The sequence below is a fragment of the Micropterus salmoides genome, unplaced genomic scaffold, assembly GCF_014851395.1.
Source record: "Micropterus salmoides isolate LMB-PRFRI ecotype aquatic unplaced genomic scaffold, ASM1485139v1 Ms_hic_scaffold_14, whole genome shotgun sequence".
Lineage (NCBI taxonomy): Eukaryota > Metazoa > Chordata > Actinopteri > Centrarchiformes > Centrarchidae > Micropterus > Micropterus salmoides.
In genome coordinates, this window is record NW_024040485.1 from 30,882,535 (window position 1) to 30,905,922 (window position 23,388).

Consider the following 23,388-nt stretch of genomic DNA (forward strand, 5'->3'; position numbering starts at 1 on the left):
ATTCTAGGATTGCATGGTTTCAAATCAAAAAGCTGAAATTATTGCCTTTATTAGTGGTCGTTTGGCTTCTGATTCTCACTGACTGCAGCTTTGACTTTAGTTTGCCCTCCTTTGTTTTCACTTCAAAGAACATGATTATACAGCAGTTTGGTTTGATTATTGTCAGCCAATTGGTTTAACCAGTACAAGAAACCTGAACCAAATTTGAGGAAGAGTTGGAGAATTATGGAGCAATCAGCAAAGCCAGAGGAGCCAAGAAGGATTTTACAAATTAAAACTTGTTGTTTTCAAATGGGGAGCAAGTCTTAACCATTTCACTGTAAATAAGAAACAAGATTCACTTCCAGAGTTACTCCTTTTCCTGGAACGAGTCACAGTTTGATAGTCCCTCCCTCTTCTTCCATATCTCCAATCACAGCGAGCTCAACTCTGTCCATATATTTCCTTGTTCCCTTGTTCCCTCCCCTTCAGATCTACAGTTTGAAGATGGGTGTGACCAACATGTGATGAAGTGCCTGTGCTGACAGACCCCATTCACTGCAGAAACACATGCTGTTCAGATCAGAGCTCGAACTACTTTCACTTCTGAGAAAGTGAAACTCAGACAGTCGTTGCAACTGAGAGGTGAAATGGCGCAGAAAGGAGTTCAGCTGGACCGAGAAACCTTCTCTTGTTCCATCTGTCTGGATCTACTGAAGGATCCGGTGACTACTTCCTGTGGACACAGCTACTGCATGAACTGTATTAAAACTGGGATGAAGAGATGAGAAGAAAATCCACAGCTGCCCTCAGTGTGGGCAGACCTTCACACCGAGGCCTGTCCTGCTGAAAAGCACCATGTTAGCAGTTGTAGTGGAGGAACTGAAGAAGACTGGACTCCAAGCTGCTCCTGCTGATCACTGCTATGCTGGACCTGAAGATGTGGCCTGTGATGTCTGCACTGGGAGAAAACTGAAAGCCTCAAGTCCTGTCTGGTCTGTCTGGGCTCTTACTGTGAGAAACACCTCCAGCGTCATTATGACGCTGCTCCGTTCAAGAAACACAAGCTGGTGGAGCCCTCCAAGAAGCTCCGGGAGAACATCTGCTCTCGTCATGATGAGGTGATGAAGATGTTCTGCCGTACTGATCAGCAGCGTATCTGTTATCTCTGCACTGTGGATGAACATAAAGGCCACGACACAGTCTCAGCTGCAGCAGAAAGGACCGAGAGGCAGAGAGAGCTCGAGGTGAGTCGACAAAACATCCAGCAGAGAATCCAGGACAGAGAGAAAGATGTGAAGGTGCTTCAGCAGGAGGTGGAGGCTATCAATGGCTCTGCTAATAAAGCAGTGGAGGACAGTGAGAAGATCTTCACCGAGCTGATCCGTCTGATGGAGAAAAGAAGGTCCGATGTGAAGTGGCAGCTCAGATCCCAGCAGGACACTGAAGTGAGTCGAGTCAAAGAGCTTCAGGAGAAGCTGGAGCAGGAGATCACTGAGCTGAAGAGGAAAGACGCTGAGCTGAAGCAGCTCTCACTCACAGAGGATCACAACCAGTTTCTACACAACTACCCCTCACTGTCAGCACTCAGTGAATCTACAGACTCATCCAGCATCAACATCCGTCCTCTGCGCTACTTTGAGGATGTGACAGCAGCTGTGTTAGAAGTCAGAGATAAACTACAGGACGTTCTGAGAGAGACATGGACAAACGTCTCACTGACAGTGACTGAAGTGGATGTTTTACTGTCAGAACCAGAGCCCAAGACCAGAGCTGACTTCTTAAAATATTCACGTGAAATCACTATGGATCCAAACACAGCAAACACAAAGGTATTATTATCTGAGGGGAACAGAAAAGCAATATTAATGAGAGAACAACAGTCTTATTCTAGTCACCCAGAAAGATTCACTAGATGTTTTCAGGTTCTGAGTAGAGAGAGTCTGACTGGACGTTGTTACTGGGAGGTGAAGTGGAGAGGGGAAGGAGTTCATGTAGCAGTTGCATACAAGAATATCAGCAGAGCAGGGAGAAGGAATGTTTCTGGATTTGGACTAAATGACAATTCTTGGATTTTAGATTGTAACAAAAGCAGTTATAAGTTTTGGTACAACAACGTCCAAACTCCCCGTCTCAGGTCCTCGGTCCTCCAGAGTAGGAGTGTACCTGGATCACAGTGCAGGTATTCTGTCCTTCTACAGCATCTCTGAAACCATGACTCTTCTCCACAGAGTCCAGACCACATTCACTCAGCCTCTCTATGCTGGACTTTGGTTTTATTCTTATGATGACACTGCTGAGTTCTGTAAAGTCAAATAGTCAGAAGTCATTTCAGGGACAGTTGGTTAAATTCTGTGTTTTAATCCTTAAACTTCTTTTGTCTTCATGTTTGTTGCTGAGAGCTGATTGTTGTGGCATTTCTTCACTGCACAGAGATCAGCTGTCAATCAAACATTGTGGGCGGTACTTTGAGGTCTGGTCATTAGTTGCTGTGTAAATGTTTGAGTTTCTTTAGGTGGAGCTCCTTCCTGTGTCTGTTTAGCCATGGAGGCTATCACTGCTCAGGATGACTTTTGTTCACCTGAACTGACATTTCTCTGCATGAAAATGGAAACTTCTCTGAGCTCTAAATGTTCAATATTTGAATTGATGTATTAGAGATTCTGCTCAAACCCACTGCTTGTGTGGATGAAGTGAATCTGTACCTGAAATCATTGAACAAGAGTCATTTAACAGACGTTACTGATGGGATGTGTGAACAAACTGAAGGTTTACATGATGAATAAACAAACATGAACAAAGTCTTTCCTTCCTGTCTTCATTCCAGGGTATCATACAGAGCTGATGGAGAAAATGTGAAACTAATATGAGAGTATAACTGAGGCAGTTTTCCTCCTGAAACACCACAAAGTACAGAGTTCATGTTTAGAGCAGGAGAGCATTTGTCAGTCAGTCTCTGTCCTTCCAGCTTTCCTCACTAAAACAGCTTTGTCACAGAGAAATGAGCAGAGTTTTCTGTCACTTGTTGCTTTTTAACAACCAGCACTCGCTCGGAGGCCAAGGTGCGTTCACTGACCTGGTTCAATAATAGCAGTGGTGATGGCTGTTTAACTGTTGTCTGTGTCTGTGTCTGTGTCTGGCTCCACCTGCTGTTTCTTCAGAATCAGAATCAGAAATACTTTATTGATCCTAAAGGGGAAATTCTTTTGTCAAAATTTCACGCTTGTCAAGGTAGATAGATAAAGATTATATAAATATAGGAGGATAAATATAAAATATAAAGACAAATATAAAGGAGAGTTGGAATGTAAAATATTTACATTACTAAGAATTATTTTGGTGAACCAAAAAGTACTAGTGAATAAATAGCAGCAGGTAATATTGCACAGAAAATAGATAATAAGGTCTAGTTTAATAACTGTGTGTCAGACACTGTAAGGGAGGATATATAAAGTTATAAAGTTCTAAAGTTTGATGGCCACAGGCAGGAATGACTTCCTGTGGCGCTCTGTGGTGCATTTTGGGGGAATGAGTCCTGTGTTTGGGCAGCACATCATGGAGTGGGTGGGAGACATTGTCCAAGATGACATGTAGTTTGGACAGCATCCTCCACAACGTCACTGCCGTTGTGGATCAGTTTGTTGAGTCTGCCCCAGCATGCAACAGCAAACAGGACAGCACTGGCCACCACAGACTCGTAAAACATCCTCAGCATCGTCCTGCAGATGTTGAAGGACCTCAGCCTCCTCAGAAAATAGAGACGGCTTTGGCCCTTCCTGTAGAGGACTTCCTGTTCTTGGCCCAGTCCAGTTTATTGTCCAAGTGCGCTCCCAGGTATCTGTAATCCTCCACAATGTCCATACTGACCCCTGGATGGAAACAGGGGTCACTGCTGCCTTTGCTCTCCTTATTTTAAGTAGGGCAATCTACATTAAAGAACTTGTGCACACTTTTTAATATTTCCCTTCACTACAATGAGCCTCTGCTCTCAGTCTTTACAACATACAGAACTGAAGGCAAGATACTGCAGTACTACTTCTTGTGAAACACTATCAGTACGCTGCACCAAGTATCAATGTTTTCATTGCACATTTGCTCCAAATATACTCCCAGCATTAAGCATACCCTCTGCCCCAACTGCTGTAACAGTTACCACCGTCTTTCAGGAAGGCAGTCCTGTCATTATGTGCACATCTCTAATGTATTTTCTCCCTCGCAGCCTTTTTATATCCAATGAGTCTCCTTCTCTTTAATGGCCTTTCCCTCCACACAAGTGATTGTAGTTTCAAGACAACTTCATTTATTTCCTACACCGATACATTGAGACCTCTTTGCACTGTTCATGTTTTATATTTTGTCTACAGTGGTAGTGGGTTTGACTCTAAGGTGTGTTAATCACTGTTTTTTGGAACCTGTTTATTAAGAATGAGTTTTTTCTTTTGAGGATTTCATCAGTAAATTCAGTATTAATATTTAAAGGAAATAGTATGTAAAGCAATTCCCATTCCTCTACTTCAAATAATACAAAGTACAATTTTCCTTGTTTCCACCGTCCTTTTCTAAAAGTTGGTGATGTCACTTCGATGAATAAAATTTTTTATTATAAAACAATTATACTGGTCTTTAAATAAAATAAGAACTCTGATTCATGCTCTGTATCAGATAATATAGAAGTCCCTTTAAGGAAACAATCCTTGCCCTTTTATCTATCATGTCCTCCTGAAGTCAAACAAAAAATAGTATCAACAATGAACCCTGTTTGTACAGCAGCCCCAAGAGGTCATGCATTTTATTTATTCCATTTTCCCATGATAACAATTTACTTTCATTTTTTTTCTTGAGATGTCGAGTTGTTATGTCATTATCTTAAAATAACAAATGTTTTCCGGAGATAACTGGATGATTTTCTCAAGATCTCGAGATAATGAAATAATTAATTTGAGATCTTGATAAAGTAAAACAAGTCTAGTACACCTTATATGAACATATAGTCAAAGGATAATTTCAGACTGGTTGTCATTGTGCTTTGTTAGCTCCATCCACCTACTGTTTATTGGTTTTAAAAAGGAGACCTTTTGCTACGTTTGCTCCAGCGAAAACGAAGACCTAAACCTGACTTTGAAAACGCTGCCGACCCCGTTTTTTGTTTTGAAACACTGGGTGGCAAAAACGGAGGACTTTAGAAACGATGACGCAGACGCTCACACTTGGCTCTCTGACTGGGTCTCATAAATAATGCAAAGTAGAAATGCGATGCTACTGACAGAGTTTTTAGTTTTGGTATTTTTATTAAAATATTTTGTACCGTACAAATAACACTTTTAGCCTACACACATACTGTGTATGTTTACTTTGCAGCGAATTCCAGTCTGTTTTCCACCGCCACAGTCTCTTTGTATTCCCATGTTACTTTCAGTAACAGTTCCACCTCGTTGTCGGTCCATGAAAAAAAAAATCTGGTGTGGTTCTTCGTCTGTAATTCTTTATTCTTTCGCCAAATCTTCTGTAACTGCGGAGTAGACTATCTCATTTTAATATAGACAGAAATCAACTCTCAGACTCCGTCTGTAGAGCATAGGAATCTTAATCTCAGGGTTGTGTGTTCGATCCCCACATCAAGTGAAAATCTAATCTCTCCCCCTTCAACAAATTAATCAAGAGACTATTTCACATGCTCATAATAAAGCATGTGCTTGAGTGTGTGCGTCTCCACGATTCTTAAACATCCATCAACCTATAGTTTATGTAGTTTATGTTTGTTTCCCTAGCATCCCCTGGCAGAGGAAAGTCCTGGGGTGAGTTGCAAAACAAGCTGGGGATGGATGTTACAATGACAGGTAATTTGCTAAAATAAGATCCACACAATACAATTTATACGAGAACATTATTGAAGAATAAAGAGGACATTGTTTTGAATAAGATGAACAATTGATAGGTGATAAAAACGCTTATTTTTTCAAAACTTTATGTTAACTGAAAATCTTCTATGTGTTTGCTTGAGTTTGCGTTTGTGTGTGTGTCACATGTTTAATCACTGTTAAAACGCTTCCACTGCCTAGGCATGCTAGAAAAAAGATAAAAAGTGCAAAATAAAACATTCTGAATCATCATAAGGGGATGGTTGTAACATTACTGACGAACTGTTACAACCATCCCCAAAACTTACAGCCATTACATAGCTAGCTGTTAAAGGTATGTGGGTTTGAAGTTAGTATGAATGCAAAGCATCAAATGAAATTAGAGATGGCTTCTTTGGGTGATATAAGTTGCAACATTGCATCTACAATAGAATGAAAGCTAAGCAAAAAATAATCTTGATATAAAAAAATACTCCCTGACCTGAAAATGATCAGGAAAATTTTTTGGTTGTATAATTCACAGTTTTGCTAACAGAGGCATGCCACTTCTCATGTGAGCTTGAAAAGCAAACTGGAGTCTACGATATTGATGATATCACCATAGCTCTCATCTGATTGGTCAAACTGACAGTGTCACAACACTCCCCGCTCTCCCCTACTCTTTTACTCACTGATTTTCTTTTTCTGGTGCCAAAAATGTTTTGCTCTTAAAATGAGTTGTAATGTGCGTTACTGGGATTGTAACGAGTATAATATTACAGAATAGTCCTCCCTCTTTCACTTCATGTGCTTTTTTTTGCAGACGACTATCTACTTTAAGTCACTGAAGGCTATTGATAAAAAATAGTTTTCATCTATATCTAAGTTCTTGCTTTTTAATGTCTCTTATCTAGCTCTTTTGCACCTCGTCTGTTTACATGTATTTGTTTTATCGTGACCTTTCTTGTGTTTTCAGTAGGCTTATAACTTAGCTTACCTACATTATCTGTTTCGAGTGTGCTAAAGTATCATTTCCACCATTGTTACTTGATTTCTCTCCTTCATGTTTGTTTACACATTCTCTAATTTGTTTTGTATATTTTCCATATTTTCAATGAGTAAAATAAAAAAAAGTATTGCACCAAAGTCACGGAACATAACCTCGGGGGAAATCCTACATTTCCCATGTTACCCCGCGCACACGGAAGTACGTCATCACGCGTGACCTTGTCTCTTCTCTTCAGCAACAGTCGTAGCGGACGAGCATGGCGAATAAAGATCCAGGTGTAAGTTGTTTTCTGCTTTAAATTCTGTTTTATATAAATGTTTGTCACATTTCTGGCTTCAGCTCGGTTGAACAGTCCCGCTGTTTCCCGCTCTTTGCATGTGTGTTCGTGACATGAGCGTTTAGAAAGTTACACACGTGAGTGATGCTGACTCTGATGTAAGCTAACGTTAGCCTACACTAATGTTAGCTAAGTCATTTTCAGAGAGCTTTTAGTCAAAGATGAAGACAGGTACTGAAGGTAGAGGGTTTGTTAACGATACTACATGCTGGTTTGGTAATATTTCGCTGGCAGGAATATTTATGTTAGCCTCGGGAAGATGCGTCCGCTCTAGTAAGCACAGATGCCAGTATCCGTCTGAAAATCTAACACATTAATTTATCATCGCTTTTGGCATATGTACATGCATTTTAAAATAACATTTTAAAACTATATAGATGTTTGCACAGTCCTCTCTTCAATTCGGCGTACAAATAACTTACAAAAGTACACCGAGGAGCTTAGCTTTCTACAAAAACCTCAGTTATGCCACCTTACACAAGCTGTTTACACGGCGGTTGACATCCGGAAGGACTAAAGTCATAAGCAAACAAATACAAACTTTGATATTCTATCTAACTAATTCTGCTTTGTGGCTTTTCTCTAAGCCGAATTTGACATTAGAGCCCACAATTTGAAAACAGATAATCTGTTATGTCTAACTAACTGACTAATTTGCTTTAGTGCGAGCAAACATTAAAACAATACACTTTTGAGTGGAGTTTGGCCGGCCATGAACGCACATGTAGTTAATGTTATTGTAGCTAGATACAGTCCTTGAAGAGTTTTTGGCTGATGTCCACCTTCAACATGGTTACTCATCCAATGTGAAGGTCACTCTGTGTCGTTTCTGTGTTGAATTTCCCCGTTAATATTCAGCTCAGTGTGTTTTTGCTGCTAAAGTTTAAGCTGTATAAACTTGCTCCTTGTGTTTCAGGGTTTTCTGCAGCAGCTGCGGCAGATAGCAGGCAGGATGTCTTCTGGACCTCGGGGTGCAGGACTCGGTCTCAAACTCCTGGTTGGTGCTGGAGCTCTGGTTTATGGCGTGAAGGAAGCAACATACACAGGTGGACTACTTTTTCTCAATGCACACAAAAACACAGCAAACACCTGTCCCTCACCTGAACGCTCCACTGACTAGTTGAAACTGTTTAATTTGGCTATTTGACAATCATAAAACCGAGCTAGTCTCTGCTGCAGTCTTGGAGATGGTGCAGTCATGGCTGAAAATATTCTGGTACCTTTCACACTTTTTTTTTTTTTAATGCAACACGTCTTCCAGAAAAGCATGTTGTATAGTTTGTATTTCTTGAGTTTGTAGTAGAACAAAACAGAAAACAGCTGCTGAAAAACTCAAGCTTTTCATATTTTGCACCAAGGAAGATCAGCTTAGATAAAGAAGTTGATCTTTGTTCTGTCGTGAACACTGAACAAGAGAAGAAAGAAAGGTTTCTCAGGTGTACGAGTCCTTAAACAGGAGATACGAATGTCCAGTGTGAGGTCCATCTGTAGCCAGACCGTTTCATCCTCCTGGCGTCCCGATCCGAGGCTGGTCGAAACAGATTATCGGCCCAAATAATCCTGTGAGGGGTTTACAGACATAATCTGAAGGTTGAATTCATTTTGAAATCGGGGAGCCTCACATACAGCCGTCTGAGGAGACTGTTATCCGGCCAGTAGTTGGTGCAGAGGATGTGAAGTGTTCTACGTAACTTTGAGCCGTTTGTGCAACGTCCTTTTGTCCACAACCCGCTCGAGAGGCTGCAGGGCAGCACACAACCTGCCCTCCTCATCAATAAACAAGGTATTAGGAGAAGGGTGCGTCTCACTTTTACAGCTGTTTTAATGTTCAATAAAAACTCGAGATCATTTCTGTAGTTTTTAATATAAAGTGTATATCATGCACCCTGCTCCTCTGATTAAAATTAAACCTGGAAACAGACAAATGTTTTCACAATACAAAAATTAAAATAATTTGATAAAAGACAAATTACTGACAGTGTAACTGTGGGGTGGGGGGCTGCGAACACTCCTGCTGGCCCCGCCTCTTCCTGTCACTCTACCTGTATGAGGCTCTGCTAACTTTCTCCATCAGCAGTACGTTTTACAAAGTCGCCGTGTTTAATAAACTCACCTGCGATTTACATATTCAAGTGCGCCGCATGCGGATCGAAACCAACGTGGTGCTGAGTGACATCTGCAGCGGTGCGTTCACTGTCGCTCCGTAATCTCCACCATCTTCAGGTTTGGTGAATTATTACTTTAAAGTTTAAAGGCTGGTTTTTGCTCCCGAGTGAACGTTAATTGTGGTTTTTTTAACTTTTCTTTCTGATTAGAACAAACACTTGATGCCAAACAGTGGATCACTTCACAAACCTGAGGCAGAACATTCAAAATTATAAAGTAAAATTCAACAAAATAAATGTCTTAATAGATAAAATTAACTGCTGATTTATTTGTGATTCAAATAAATGTAAGTAAACCTTTATTAAACATTCGTTATTTTTATTATTGAGGAAAATTACATTGCGATAATTATTATATTGCCCAGCCATAAAAAACATGTTTGACTGATTTTTTTTTATTAAACTTTTTTTTTTTATATTCGAGTTTATTTATATAAAACAAAGCCGTACAGAGACCACAGACCAACCGATCATTTGCCTGATTCCGTCTTACCGATGGCGACTCGGGTGTTGAGACGGCGAACAGCGCCGGAGAGGCGGGTGACGTGCTGACAGTCATGATGTGTTTGTTTGTTCTCTAGTTGAAGGAGGACAGAGAGCGATCATCTTCAGCAGGATCGGAGGGATGCAGATGGACACGGTTCTCTCTGAGGGACTCCACTTCAGGTAGGACGCCTCTCGCTCAGAGAGATCAGTACGTTGTCCTTTTTTATATCGACCAATGACGGCCGAGGTCTGCGTCAGAATGTAACGACGTGAAGGATGCGTTTCAAAGACGATTGTTTTTGTCATGATTTCAGGAGCCACTCATTAAACAGTGAATATCTCTGTCTGCAGAACATCACAGAAAGACCACTGGGCTTTATTCTTAATTCTGGCAATCTGGTTGGGTAAAAAAGGCCTCGCCGGGCTCCGCCCACTGTGTTGCTATGGCGATTAGCCCAATATACATGTGCACTGGTGTGTAATGTATCTGTAGCTTTGCTGTTCTGTGGGAGAAGCCAAAGACTTGGAACATGTTCAAAGCAGTCGTGGTGGCGATGGAGCAGTGGATAAGCCTTTGGTGTGAGAGACACGGGTTCAATCCCCCACTGTGACCCATCCACCATTGTGTCCCTGAGCAAGACATTTAACCCTTAGCTGCTCCAGAGGCGTGCGACCTCTGACATATATAGCAATTGTAAGTGGCTTTGGATAAAAGCGTCAGCTGAATGAATAAATGTAGCCTGTAAAATATTCTGTTTTCAGGGTTTTTCCTGGCTCAGAATGGGCCTTTGGGGGCCTTTTGCGTTCAGTACGTAAATCTTTTTTTGATAAACAAAATATATATAACATTAAATAGAAAGTATAATGTTAGTATAATAATCTATTTACATGTTACACTTTATTTGGATGATCTGCCTACAGATAGTTTATTAGTTAAGATTCAGCTGTTTCACTAATAAAACCATTCTCTGATATCAGCCTTCACCACTGTGGTTGAGGTTTGATGTTTGTGTATTCATTATCATTTCAGATAATAGTACAGGCTACCATAGTTTACCATTAGTAGCCTATAATATTAATTCCAGTTGGACAAAACAGCAGTTTCTGTGGTTTGTTTTCAGTCACTAAATTATTGTGCAAGAAAAATGCGTTTGTTTTGTTTGTTATGTTATAACCTGCCCGTTCAGCCTCATGTGGAGCTGGATGACATGTGTTCATGCTGCTTCTCTGTCTGCAGGATACCCTGGTTCCAGTATCCCATCATCTACGACATCCGAGCCAGACCCAGAAAGATCTCCTCACTCACCGGAAGCAAAGGTCAGACACAGAAACCAGAAACCAATAAAAAGAACCTGATGGAAACGTGTTTAAGACTTTTTAAAGACCCCGCGGAAACTGTTACAGGATTAAAGTCTTAAATTTCAAAATCTCCCTGATGTCTAGCACGCCAAATATCTGGAGGAGTCGGCCGACTCTACGTCCACATCCAGCCAATGAGAGCAGGAAGCTACTTTTTCACTGCAAAACACTTTTTCCTCCCCTCCGCTCTCTGTAGCTCAGATGATTCCTGCTGCCTGCGTGTGCTGATCCATCCTTTCACCCAGATTCTTTGTCTTTAGAATAACAAACAGCTGTTTTGTCTGTAAGTTATCCTCATTTCCCGTTTCACATTTCACATGTGTGTTTTTTTTTGACAAAACGTGGTTTGGAGACCAGCATCAATTGACAGCCGCTGTCAGCTCGTGTGGTGTGTGACCCCCTGTCACCGATCGTCACGTAGTGTGAACGCCTCAACGACTTCAAGACTCCCGTCACAAGACGGCAGGTTGTGTAGCGTGAACGGCACGACCATCGGCCGACGCTGAGAGTCGTGTTGTCTGCACGAGGCATTAGGGCTTGATGAAAAACAGTCGCTAGCAACGTATTTGAAGTCTACTGTCGCTGCTTAATGAATGAGCGCCACTACTAAAACTTCACATGATCATTAATGATTGTCGGTAACTCTGAACTGTCTTCCTCTCCTCATTCTTCAAAGGACGCACAAGGCAAACATGAACAGTCCTCTCTGCAATGATTCTGAGGTCACATTAACCGTGTTCTTCTGCCTTTAAAAGGTGGTGAGGCTCAAAACAGCTTGGTGCTGCGCCATGAATGTAAAATCACTGTGGAGAGCATCAAAACTAACCACATGACTTTTCCCAGATCATAATTCAAACCCAGTAGATTTATTTAGTAAGTTTAGCTTTTGGGTGCAGTTTATTCAAAATCTGCCCTAGATTTCCTACTTATTATTCACAGATGTGGAAACAACAGTGTTCTAAAATTATGTTGAATTTCTTAATTGGAAAACATAAAAAGTTTCTTGGGGGATGACCCCCAAAGCCCCACATTAAAAACATACCATCTTCATTTCTTACATTATATCCGCCCTGTGAAAGCATGTTTTAATCCCAATGGACATTATTATTTATTATTATTTGTAAATGGACCTGCCTCTCTCAGTCTCCCTGTCTGCTCCCCTGAGTTTCTCCATCAGCGGCAGGTTATGTTTTATGAAGTCGCTGAAAAGACAGTCGTCTTTTTCTGGATATTTCCACTCGATCCTTTTTCAGCAGGTTCTCCGCATGCCCGCTTGTTAACTACGTATCTTATCAATGTCATCGTCCATCCCAGTGTTTGATTGTCACCCATCACCCAACCCTTATTTGAATATATTTATTTACTCTGCAAGTAATCTTGTGACTGCATTTCCTTTTGTACGTTTCTTTTTGTTATCGTGATATAGGTCTTAAATTTCATTCATAGTGGTCTTAAATTTGACCAGGTGAAACCTGTTCTTATCGTCCTCTCTGAGCTTACTGAACCTGCGTCTTTCGTCTGTCTGTCCTGCAGTGAAGTTTTATATTTCAGCTCAGTCTCAGTTTGAAGCTTTCAGGTTTTAGCTTCTTGAACTGCCCACTTCCTGTTCATATTTAACCCACCAAACCAACTAGAGCTACAACAATTAGTCGAGTCTTACTACAAAAATATGGTGTTTTTTGAAAATTAAACCATGTAAACCTGTAAATAAATAAGATTTTGAACCTGAAAATGAGCAGAACACCACCTCTTTAAAGGGTCGTTTTCAAAAGAGAGCAAAGAAAAGTTTCTCCTCGTGACCTTTTGGTTGTTTCCCTCTGTTGCTCTCAGACCTGCAGATGGTGAACATCGCCGTGCGCGTCCTGTCGCGGCCGCTGGCGTCCAACCTGCCCGCCCTCTACCAGCAGCTGGGACTGGACTACGACGAGCGCGTCCTGCCCTCCATCGTCAACGAGGTGCTGAAGAGCGTGGTGGCAAAATTCAACGCTTCGCAGCTCATCACTCAGAGAGCACAGGTAACCCCACTGTGGCCACTTTATTAGGTACACCTTTGCAGTATGATGCTGTCCAGTACAACAGCTCTGCCACAGCATCCGTCTTTACAAAGCTCATTACGGTTGGAGGAACCGCCCCCTTTTTGGTTTGTCTGCACTGCAGGAACTGTGAACCGTCATAGTTCTTAGATCGCTCCTGTTTTAGCTCCTCTTCCAGCGCAAGAGGAACTTTGAGTGACGTAAGTGTGCGCTGATTGGTCGAGGGGCTGGTTTGTCTCAGCCAGCAGCCGAGTTTACAAGAATTTGCCAGATTTTAAAATACAATACACAGACTACAGTTTTTCGTTTTAGCCTGTTTGTAACAATTGGCTATTAGCTGAGCTAATAATACTACATCTTAAATAAAATAATAAAAATTTAGTATAGTGTAGTAACTAATTTCCCATCTCACCTGTCATATCTCGTTCCCGATGATATGAAGTAACTTTGCTGCCAGTTGTCATAGAGTATTTGTCTCTCAGCTCTCCTCCTTCTTTCTCTTTCAGCAGCAGCATCTCTTTTCCAACACTGTTACTATAATGAAACCCAGACACAGCTTTAACCACGGCGTCCTCCAACTTGTTAAACTGTTGCACAGCCGGTTACGTCACACTCTCAGAACTCCCCACAACTGTTTTGTTGACAGAAATATGTAAATTAAGTTCCACATTTATTACAGAGGTCATAGTTAAAGCTGGTGTTGTACGGGAGGGGTTTCTGTTTTTTTGTCCTCCCTATTTACAGACACGAGGAGGTCAGAATATTAGAAACACCACCACTAACTCACCGTTGCATTTGCCTCTTGATCTGAGACTATAATAATTACACATTGCTTTATACAGAGAGGTGTTTCTGTTATGTATCCCACCCTCTCTGATATAAATAGGGTGGACAGAATAATAGATATATCAGTGCAACACGGTTCAAAAGCAGCACAAACTACATCCTCCAGGCCTGCAGCCGAGTCATCGCTGCTCTGAAACCCAACCACGAGTTAAAGGGACTGCAAACATTTAAAAACATAAAGCTAATTTATAGAGTGTAGTTTCCTGGATGTTTGAAAATAACGTGTGACTGACACCCTCCAATCCCGTCCTCCAGGTTTCCCTGCTGATCCGCAGGGAGCTGTTTGAGCGGGCGAAAGACTTCAACATCATCCTGGACGACGTGGCCATCACCGAGCTCAGCTTCAGCCGAGAGTACACCGCCGCTGTCGAGGCCAAGCAAGTCGGTGAGTGGAGACAGGAAGTCGTCTGACCTCTGGGCCAACAGATGATTTTCAGATTGAGCTTGTTCCCGTGACGGTCGGCCTGCAGAGAGAGAACACCTTATTTAATCGGCTTTGTTTTTACATCGTCAGGGGATCAATCATTCTGTTCTGAGAGCAGGTTATACGAGGAGAGGTTATAAGATTTATGTAGGACATTAAGCAGGTTTTCTCGTTTCTAAATGTGTTTAAAATAATAATATAAACACAGAACAAAATTATAAACACAAGGCTTTTGTTTTTGCAAGGCTTTTGTGTTAGTGAGCACTTCTCCTTTGCCGAGATAATCCATCCACCTCCAGACTCCGTTTTGGAGTGGCCTTTAATTGTGGCCAGCCTGAGGCTCACCTGTGCAATCCCCATCTTCAGATCAGCATCTTGATATGCCACACAAAGGAGAAGTGCTCACTAACACAGAGTTTGACAGATTTGTGAACACTATTTGAGAGAAATAGGGGGGCAAAAACAAAAGTGTCGCCTTTATAATTTTGTTCAGAGCAGTAATATAAGTAACTTTCAGATAAAAGTCTGACTTGTGTGTGTTTGTTCCTCTCCAGCCCAGCAGGAGGCGCAGCGAGCTCAGTTTTATGTGGAAAAGGCCAAACAAGACCAGAGACACAAGATCATCCAGGCTGAGGGAGAAGCTGAGGCTGCCAAGATGGTGAGTCTATAATTCAGTCCTAAAGTTGGGCTGTGCGATATGACCAAAAATTAATATCCCGATATAGAACATTTTTTGTTAATTCAATGAAGTATGGCGTTTCCATCTGGCTATTTCTCTGCATTATACACACACATCACGGCTGGATAGTGTTGTGTGGCTCGTCAACTATATTTAATGCAAATTTCTTCCCTGCACCACCGGCACGTGTGGAAGAACGGACCACAGTGAAGTTAGTTTCAAGTTGGTACCGCGGTGCAAAGCGCCGTTCCCTCACCAAAATATAACGGTAGAATGTGAAATTTGCGACGCAACGAAATAAACGAGCATGATTGTAAACGAAAGATGTTTTTCTATCGTCATATCAGCCCGATATTAAACTGATCTGAAATCAGTTCAGGCTGATTTAATAAGAAGAAGCACTCAAATTTTACTGAAGTAAAATAAGCAAAACTCCTGCATTTAAGATTTCACTTTTTTCAAACGTACAACAGCAAAATGTACTTAAAAAGTGTTAAAGTAAAAGTGCATGTTGGGCATAAATCATAATATTGTAACATTTTACTGATGCTTTAACAGCTAAGCTGCGTTTTAATGTACAGCTGGTGAAGGAACTACTTTATATACTGACCTATCAATCATATAAATGTTTATCTTAATCTGCATGTTGAGACTGAGAGCTGCGTAAAGGATGGAGAGTATTACGGAGGGTCTACTTGTTCCATATAATCTTCACAATAAGACCAATCTGCTTGGTTTCCCTTTAAATAATAGACATTATGCATTTAATAGTCATTATAAATGTTCACTGATCATTATTCATGTTTTACCATGTGATCATGGGAAAACACAGATATACAGAATATTGTTCTTCCCGCACCTGGCAGGTCGTTGGTATTGAAGGTTTTTTAGTACTATGCACTATTATTAGACCGAGCTGTAGATCGAGACCTGCAGGCGACTCACTGGCTCCCCGAGGGCCACCAGGCGCTCTCTGGGGCAGCGGGTTGGTTTCCCCAGCTGTAAATTCACTACAGCTGACAGATAAATGGAGTCAAGTATAGTAAAATTATTGTTGTCCTTCCAACACAGTCCCACATGTTAGCAGCTAACACATTCTTCAAAGCTCTCTGCGGATCGCTTTCGTTCATGTCTTGACGGGCGCATCAAGCAACTACCACAGGGAGCATGTCAGAATAAATAATGCACATGAGTACACATGAATACACATGTTGCGGGATCAAGAAACAGTCCCGCGCAGCCTTTTCCTGAGTTAGTCCTACCTGGATGAACTGTGCTCCGTTCACTTTTATTTATATATTCATATAAGAGAAGTTTCATGCAGAGCAGCTTTCTGCTCGCAGGGTTTTTGTTGCAGTGGTGTCGAAACTCTCACTGAGCTGAAGTGGAACTTGTGCCCATGAATGAGGTAGATAACATAAATAAGCAGGTGTGTGGGCGGCGCTCAGGGAGTGGAGAGGCGACCGCGGCTGCACTTGTCGCTCTGCGGGGAGGAAAGCTGCTGTGTGACAGCTGAAAACAAAAGATCAGATGGGGCGAGCTGATACCCATCAGTGTCGGGATCTTTGCTGTCGGCTCCCTGGGAGCAGCTGTGTTTCCAGAAGGTTGCTACTGTTGTTGTGTCTGAACAGAAGCTTTACGTGTCTGTGATCCTCCAACCTGCTCTGATTCTCCTGTCAACAGTCTGTCCGAGTACCTCAGACGGATCAGACCAAGTCCTGGTTGTGTTGTAATTTAACTTGTGTAACAGTCTAATTAACACTAAAACAACATTTAATGACCACCTCAGGTAAATTCCTCTCCGCCCCACCTCGTAAGCGCAGAGAGAAACATAAGCCTCTTAAACAAACATGCAATAATTACTTTTGCTGCGTGAGAGCATTGGAGCCGAGCGGCGACACGCCTACAGCTTTGGCGGTGTTGTTTCTGCTCGGAGAGACCGGCTCGGCCGGCTGCCGCTGGTCGCCTCCGCTCACTCTCCCTTTCTGTCACAGTTTTCACCTGTCAACAACACTAACAGTTTAAATCTGTGTGTTTCAGCTGGGCGAGGCCGTGACGAAGAACCCAGGCTACCTGAAACTCAGGAAGATCCGGGCGGCGCAGAGCATCGCCAAGACGGTAAGGAACCTCTGTCTCTGTCTGTCTCTGTCTGTCTCTGTCTGTCTCTGTCTGTCTGTCTGTGCTCCATCTTCTCATCACTTTCTGCAGTTTCCAGCTGAAGAGACGCTCAGGTCTCAGACAGAGCAGAGGTGTTGAGCTGCACAGTCCTTATCGGACCTCCATCTGATCCTATTCAAAATAAAGTTTGGTCAAAATAAACTTTATCTTTACACAAATGCCATCAGATCATCAGAAAATAAAACCCCCCACCAGAACCCGTTTACCCAGAATGCAAAGTCCAGCCCTACTTTACACAGACCTCACCAGAGAGGGAGGAGTGAGTGATTTTAGCATGCTAACAGGAGCTAATAAGCAGGCAACACAAAGTTCAGCTGAGGACGATGGGAGTGTCGGTGCGTTTGCAGGCACTGCCGACCTTTAAAACCAGTGAAGGTCAGTTTAAACAAAGATAAAGCTCAACAGTATTTTCCTGTAGATCATGAAGGATGAGTCTTTAATCGAATCTACTGCTCCCTAAAATAAGATTTTTTACATTAATTTCATAGTATACTGTTACTTATAGTTACTATATTCATTATAATTTCATACGCTGTTTACCACTATTGGCCTAATATTAATTAGTTACTGCAGCTTCACTTTAGCGGGTTGTTTTTTAATTTTTTATTCATGAAATCTTCGTGCATGAAGCTCAGCCTACATTGATCTCTCATTTATTAAAGCTAAGTAATAACTTGTCAATCACAACTATTCATGTAGAGGAATTACTATATGTTGTAGTCTTTACTCGCACCCCGCATCAGGGGTTTGTAGCAAAGCTTTGGAGTACGCCCTGCAGCTTTAACTTTCTTTAAAAGGTTAAATATGTGAGAATCTAGTGGGGGGGGTTGGCAGGTATGCTGACGGCTCGAGGAGGATCGATCAGAACAAGAAAAACCAGTTTGTGTGTTCACGTGGGCAACGAACTGTTTTAAAACTGAGAAAGTATGCTCCTTTGATTAAGATGAGATATATTTTACCAGACTGTAGTAGACGTTAGTGCAGGTGAAAGAGCGTTTCCCTGGGATCACTAGAAACACAGATCACACATGAATAAAAGATGAACAGAAACACGTTACAACACACACACATTAGGTCCCTCAGCGTCTGCTGCATAAAATATAAATCTAAAGTGTCCAGGGCTGAAAGTGTTGGACTGGTGGCTGTGAGGTCAGGATGCAGCTTGGTGCTTAAAGTTATGTGAGCCTGCAGAATAAAGCTGCTCCAGATAGGCTTGTTGTCCTGGTTCTGATGCTCCTGGGCTGCTGAGCTGGTGGCAGCAGTTTGAAAAGTTTATGGAGCGCCGGTGAGGGGTCTTTAAATGTGTTCCCTCCACGGGGAGGTAGGGAGGGATCCAATCTGCTTTAAATAAGCGTTTTAACAGTGCTGTTAACTTACATTCTGAGAGCTGCTGTATTTTTATTTACTAATTATTAAAGACTAAAATTTGCTCCGTGTTGAGGTTGAATTGAGCAGGCAGCTGGTTCACAGTGAAACAGCTCGTTGAGTCCACTAGGTGGCGCCACATGAACATGAATCTGAAACAAACCGTCCAGCTTCATCCTCTCTTCATTTTGTCCTGACATTTGTTTATCGGGCCTGAAACGTTTTAATGCATTTATTTTCAGTTGAGTTAAAGCTCAAGTGTCATTTAGTCACATCCCGATGCTGCCCAAAGGTTTAATCAGTCCAACTACCGCTTTTTAACTTTATGTCTGCAGAATAAATCTTTCTGGGAGTTTCATTTTGTCCCAACTAGTGTTTTTCTGGAGCAGCAGAATCAGAATTTCACATTATAAAACCTAAAAACTTTTATTCCTTAACACTTCATTTAATCCTACATTTATATTTAATATTTGATTTGATATTTACTTTCATGGAAAATGGGCAGATTGTCACAACCATCGAATGTTAAACGGTTAATCAATCATCAAAATAGTTGCAGATTCTCTTTTTTTTCGGTCTTTGCAGTTTTCACCATGCACTGTCATAAAGTAAACTGATACAAGGACATTTTAAAGCTTAAATTATTTACTTGCAGACATTTTAGCTGATTATTAATGTTTTTGTCACCTATAATCCATAATTCATGTAAAACGTCTGAGTGATCACAGATGATAACACACAAGTGTCTGCAAGACTCAATTAAACAATTCATTATATGTAATGACAACTATAATGTAAACAAGCATTCATTAACTGTTTGTCTTAATTAAAACAACAACAGTTTTGGACGGTTTGATGTGACCGAGGATATAAAGAGCTAAATGCTTCGAGCTGAATCTAGATTTATTATACTAACGAATGCGTTTCTCTATATAAGTTCGTATTTTTCAACCTGGGCCCTAATATGTTTTTGTTTCTGTGACTAACTGGGATAAAAGTTTTTGTAACTGCTCCAGTGTTAAGCGAGCGCGCTGCAGCGTAATCCTTGCGGGCAAAAGTCCGTCCACTAAAGTTCTTGTTTTTGCTGCTAACAGGCTCAGATTTTTATAACTAGTGTCTGACAGCATTATGGAAAGGAACCCTACAGAGAGGGACCTTTTATTAAAGTGTAAGATCCTTTATGTTTAACCAGAAACAGTCGCCACATCGCTCTAACCAAAGCCACCGGACTCCATTAAGAAAAAACGGTAATTCTACCTCTCTGGTCTAACACTGCCTCAAACAGTTAGTTTGTGTCATTATATGACTTGGGTGTTTTTTAACCTTTTTAAAACTACAAACACAAGAACAAAAACAACAAAGTCACACATTAACCTAAACAAACTAACCGACCGAGGCAGCAGTAGACCAGAAACTCCCGTGTTCTGTGAGGTAAAATTACTGTTTTTATCAATGGAGTCTGGTGGCTTTGATCAGAGTGATATGGATAACTGTTTCAGGTTCAACATAAAGGATCTTACTCTTTTAAAACAAAGGTCTCTCTCTGTAGGGATCCTTTCCATAATGCTGTCAGCAGCAAAAACAAGAACTTTAGTGGACGCACTTTTGCCCACAAGGATTACATAGCAGCCCTGATTCACAGCGCGCTCACTCAGTACTGGACCAAGTTCAAAAACTTTTGTTCCACTTAGTCACATGGACACAAAACATAGGAAAATGAGGTCCAGGTTGAAAAATACAGTCACCCTTTAAGCTTTTAAAGCTTGCTAACACAGTATTGAACTCTGGTGTGTGTCTTTATGGTGCCAGAGTATTGAGGATTAAATTATTCATTGACAGGCTCTGAGCAGCTCAGGGTGACCTCACAGCACAGTCTTCAGATTACAGTCACGTCATGTGGACCAGGCGCTGGCGTGTGTTTCCTGTGTGGACGGCGAGCGGACCTCAGCGGCGCTCACTGTGCAGTGAATCAGCTCAGTGTTGACGCTCTAACAATGTTCCCATTGTGCTCGGCTGCAGCAGCTCAGTCGGGCCTGCGCGCAGAGAGACTTCCCACCTGTGTTTTCCCTGCGCTCACCCTCCCTGTGTGTGTTTTCTGTGTTTGACCTGCAGGTGGCGCAGTCCCAAAACAAAGTGTACCTGAGCGCCGAGAGCCTGGTGCTCAACCTGCAGGACAAAGACAGCTACAAGTGAGTCCAGGGTTTACTGTTTTAAACATGGTGGCCATGCCCAGAGCGGGCTTTAAAATCTCACAGGTCTTAGGAGGAGCTCTGGAAAACCGTATCAAAGCTTTGGGCTTCTTTATTTTAAGTATTTGATGATACCTGAGGAGCTGCTGACAGATTTATCCTACAGAAGGTCTTTTTTCCAGTGAACAAAATAAGATAAAGTTGTCAAATGTTCTGCAGCAAACAGTTATTTTGTTTTGTCTTCAATATGTCAGAATATAGTACAAACTATAAATTCCTGCAGCATAATGTTATACACTGACCAGAGATATTCACTTTGTGTTAAATGTAGAAAAGCAGCAAATATTCACATTTGAGAAACTTGATTTAGAGAAAAATGACAAAGGTTATGAATCGATTGTGTTACTGGCTGAGAGAGCACGCAGATTAGATTATAATAATAATTTACTCCGACTTGGACTCGGCCCTTGATGCCCGACCTTAGCTGTCCCGCTCCACTGCTGCCGACTGCTGATTCATAACAGTTAGAATAATAAGCACAGTGTGGTCATTTCTGATCTGTTTCTTTCAGTTTGCTGCTGAAGTAAGAAGACGTCGTCATCATTCCTCCTGGTCCACAAAGAAAACCGCCCCGGTCGTTTCTCACCTGTCGCCGCTGGTTTTCAGTCTGATCCAGGTTTATCTGTGAATCTGTTTCACCGCTGTGTATTTTATTTTGAAAGGTTCCTCTGGTGTTGGTAAAAGTCTTCCGTTTTGTTCTTTGCTTCTCTTTTATCATCATCTGTAGACGTTTAATATCTTTTTGCTTTGACAGAATCACAAGCGTTCCTCCTGCTGCTTCCTGTTAGTTCACGTTAAACCTGGAAATATAATTTTTATCATGAAGACTTTTCCTTTAACTTATTTATGGAACAATGTTGCTGGGGTTTTTTTCGGTATAACTTTTTCATCAAGTATTTGACACAAAATTACAAAATAAAGTTCCATAAATAAAATGTGTAAAATGTGATTTTTAACAACACCAGAGGAGCCTTTTAAGGTGTCAGTTCTCCAAAATCACAAAAAAATTCAATCTTAACACCGAGTATTAGAGGAAATATAGACTTCAGGAACAACATCGTAATATTTTTGAGGGGAAAAGTCATAATATTAAGAGAATACAGCAGAAATGTTACTAGAATCCTTCTGACTGTGTAAGACTTTATTTTTAAAGTAGTGTGACTTTTTTCCCACTAACTTCGGCCCTAAAGCTCATTTTGTTTTGCTGGAAGTGAAGCTGTAGGGCTGCGATTATTCTCATTACCAATCGATTCACTGTACTGATTTCTTTAATGAAAATAATTTAGTTTACAGTCACAGAAAACCAAGAACACAAGCTAATAATAGGAGCTTTGTTATAAATGTTGAATTGCGTTAGCGCTAAAATTCAGTTTGAAGCTCAAACACTAGAAGCAGCTCTTTGTTCCTGTTTACATTAAGAAACCGCAGTATTTTCAGATCTAACTGAATATGAGGATCTGAAAGGCAGAACGTGTTTCTGTGATTTGGGTGAACTGACCCTTTACGTGCAGGACGACACTCGACCGCTGCTCCGACTCGATGGAAACCCGCGGTCTCGTACCCGCTGCTGCTCGTGCCTTTGAGACCCGGCCGTCTGTAGAAAACCAGCTTCACTACTTCTTCTCCTGTTGACGTTGTGTTCAAGCTCGCACTGAAACAGCCATCAGCCTGGCGGCGCCGCTAAAGCTAGAGATAAATGATCGGCCGGCTGGGGTTGGAGCGGTATGAAAAGTGGCGGTTATTGTACTCTACTGTTAAAGAAAATCTAAACCATGTCTGTCTGGACGTTAGAGTTGTAGAAATACAATAAAGCATTTGTTCAACAAAAAAACCTTGTTTTCATTAATTTAAGGGTTTTGTTCTTTCTCTCCATGTTTATTAGTTTACAGCCATGTGTAACGTCAACTACTGACGTAGCTGCGCTCGCCGTAGACTGGTTTATTCTCTCTAAACCAGCTGAAGGAAACGCACCTGATACGATCGAAACATAGCTAATGTCTCAGATTTGAATGTTTATGGCCTGTGATTCTGTCCATTGCAGATCCCTCGTGACGTCGGCAGCTGCTTTAACAAACTCAAACGTTGCAAATAAAAACGAGTCTTGCTGTTGTAGTCAAGATCGCCCAAACCGAGGCCAAGTCAAGACCAGCCACAGGTAGTCTTAACGACTGTCGTCACAGCAACAAGGAACACTAACGAACCAGCAGTATCGATGACCCGGGCCAACGACCCCCCTGAGGGCGGCGGTCGTTAAGCGAACAACACACTTTTAATTAGGGTTACTGGTTGCATTTGAAGCAATACGTTTTACATCCAATCAAAGTTTCGATGTAAACAAATAACTCGATAAGTTGATATTCCCAAAGTTATGGTCTCAACTGGTCTTGGGGGGGAAAAAAATCCCAAGTGTTCAATGTCCGAGACCGAGACCATCAAAATGTG

General features: G+C 41.6%; 1 protein-coding gene and 1 pseudogene across 1 annotated transcript; both read left to right on the plus strand.

Annotated features, from left to right (window-relative positions):
• Window positions 1-547: 547 nt before the first annotated feature.
• On the plus strand, window positions 548-2,781 carry LOC119902668 (annotated as a pseudogene).
• Window positions 2,782-7,000: 4,219 nt separating this feature from the next.
• Window positions 7,001-22,777, plus strand: LOC119902678 (prohibitin-2-like). The gene is made up of 10 exons (XM_038719006.1): window positions 7,001-7,102; window positions 8,079-8,208; window positions 9,909-9,993; window positions 11,051-11,130; window positions 13,003-13,187; window positions 14,307-14,436; window positions 15,030-15,133; window positions 17,195-17,272; window positions 20,810-20,886; window positions 21,458-22,777. Exons 1-10 carry the CDS (start codon window positions 7,082-7,084, stop codon window positions 21,471-21,473), a joined length of 906 nt encoding a protein of 301 aa, XP_038574934.1. The 5' UTR covers window positions 7,001-7,081; the 3' UTR covers window positions 21,474-22,777.
• The last annotated feature ends 611 nt before the right edge of the window (window positions 22,778-23,388 follow it).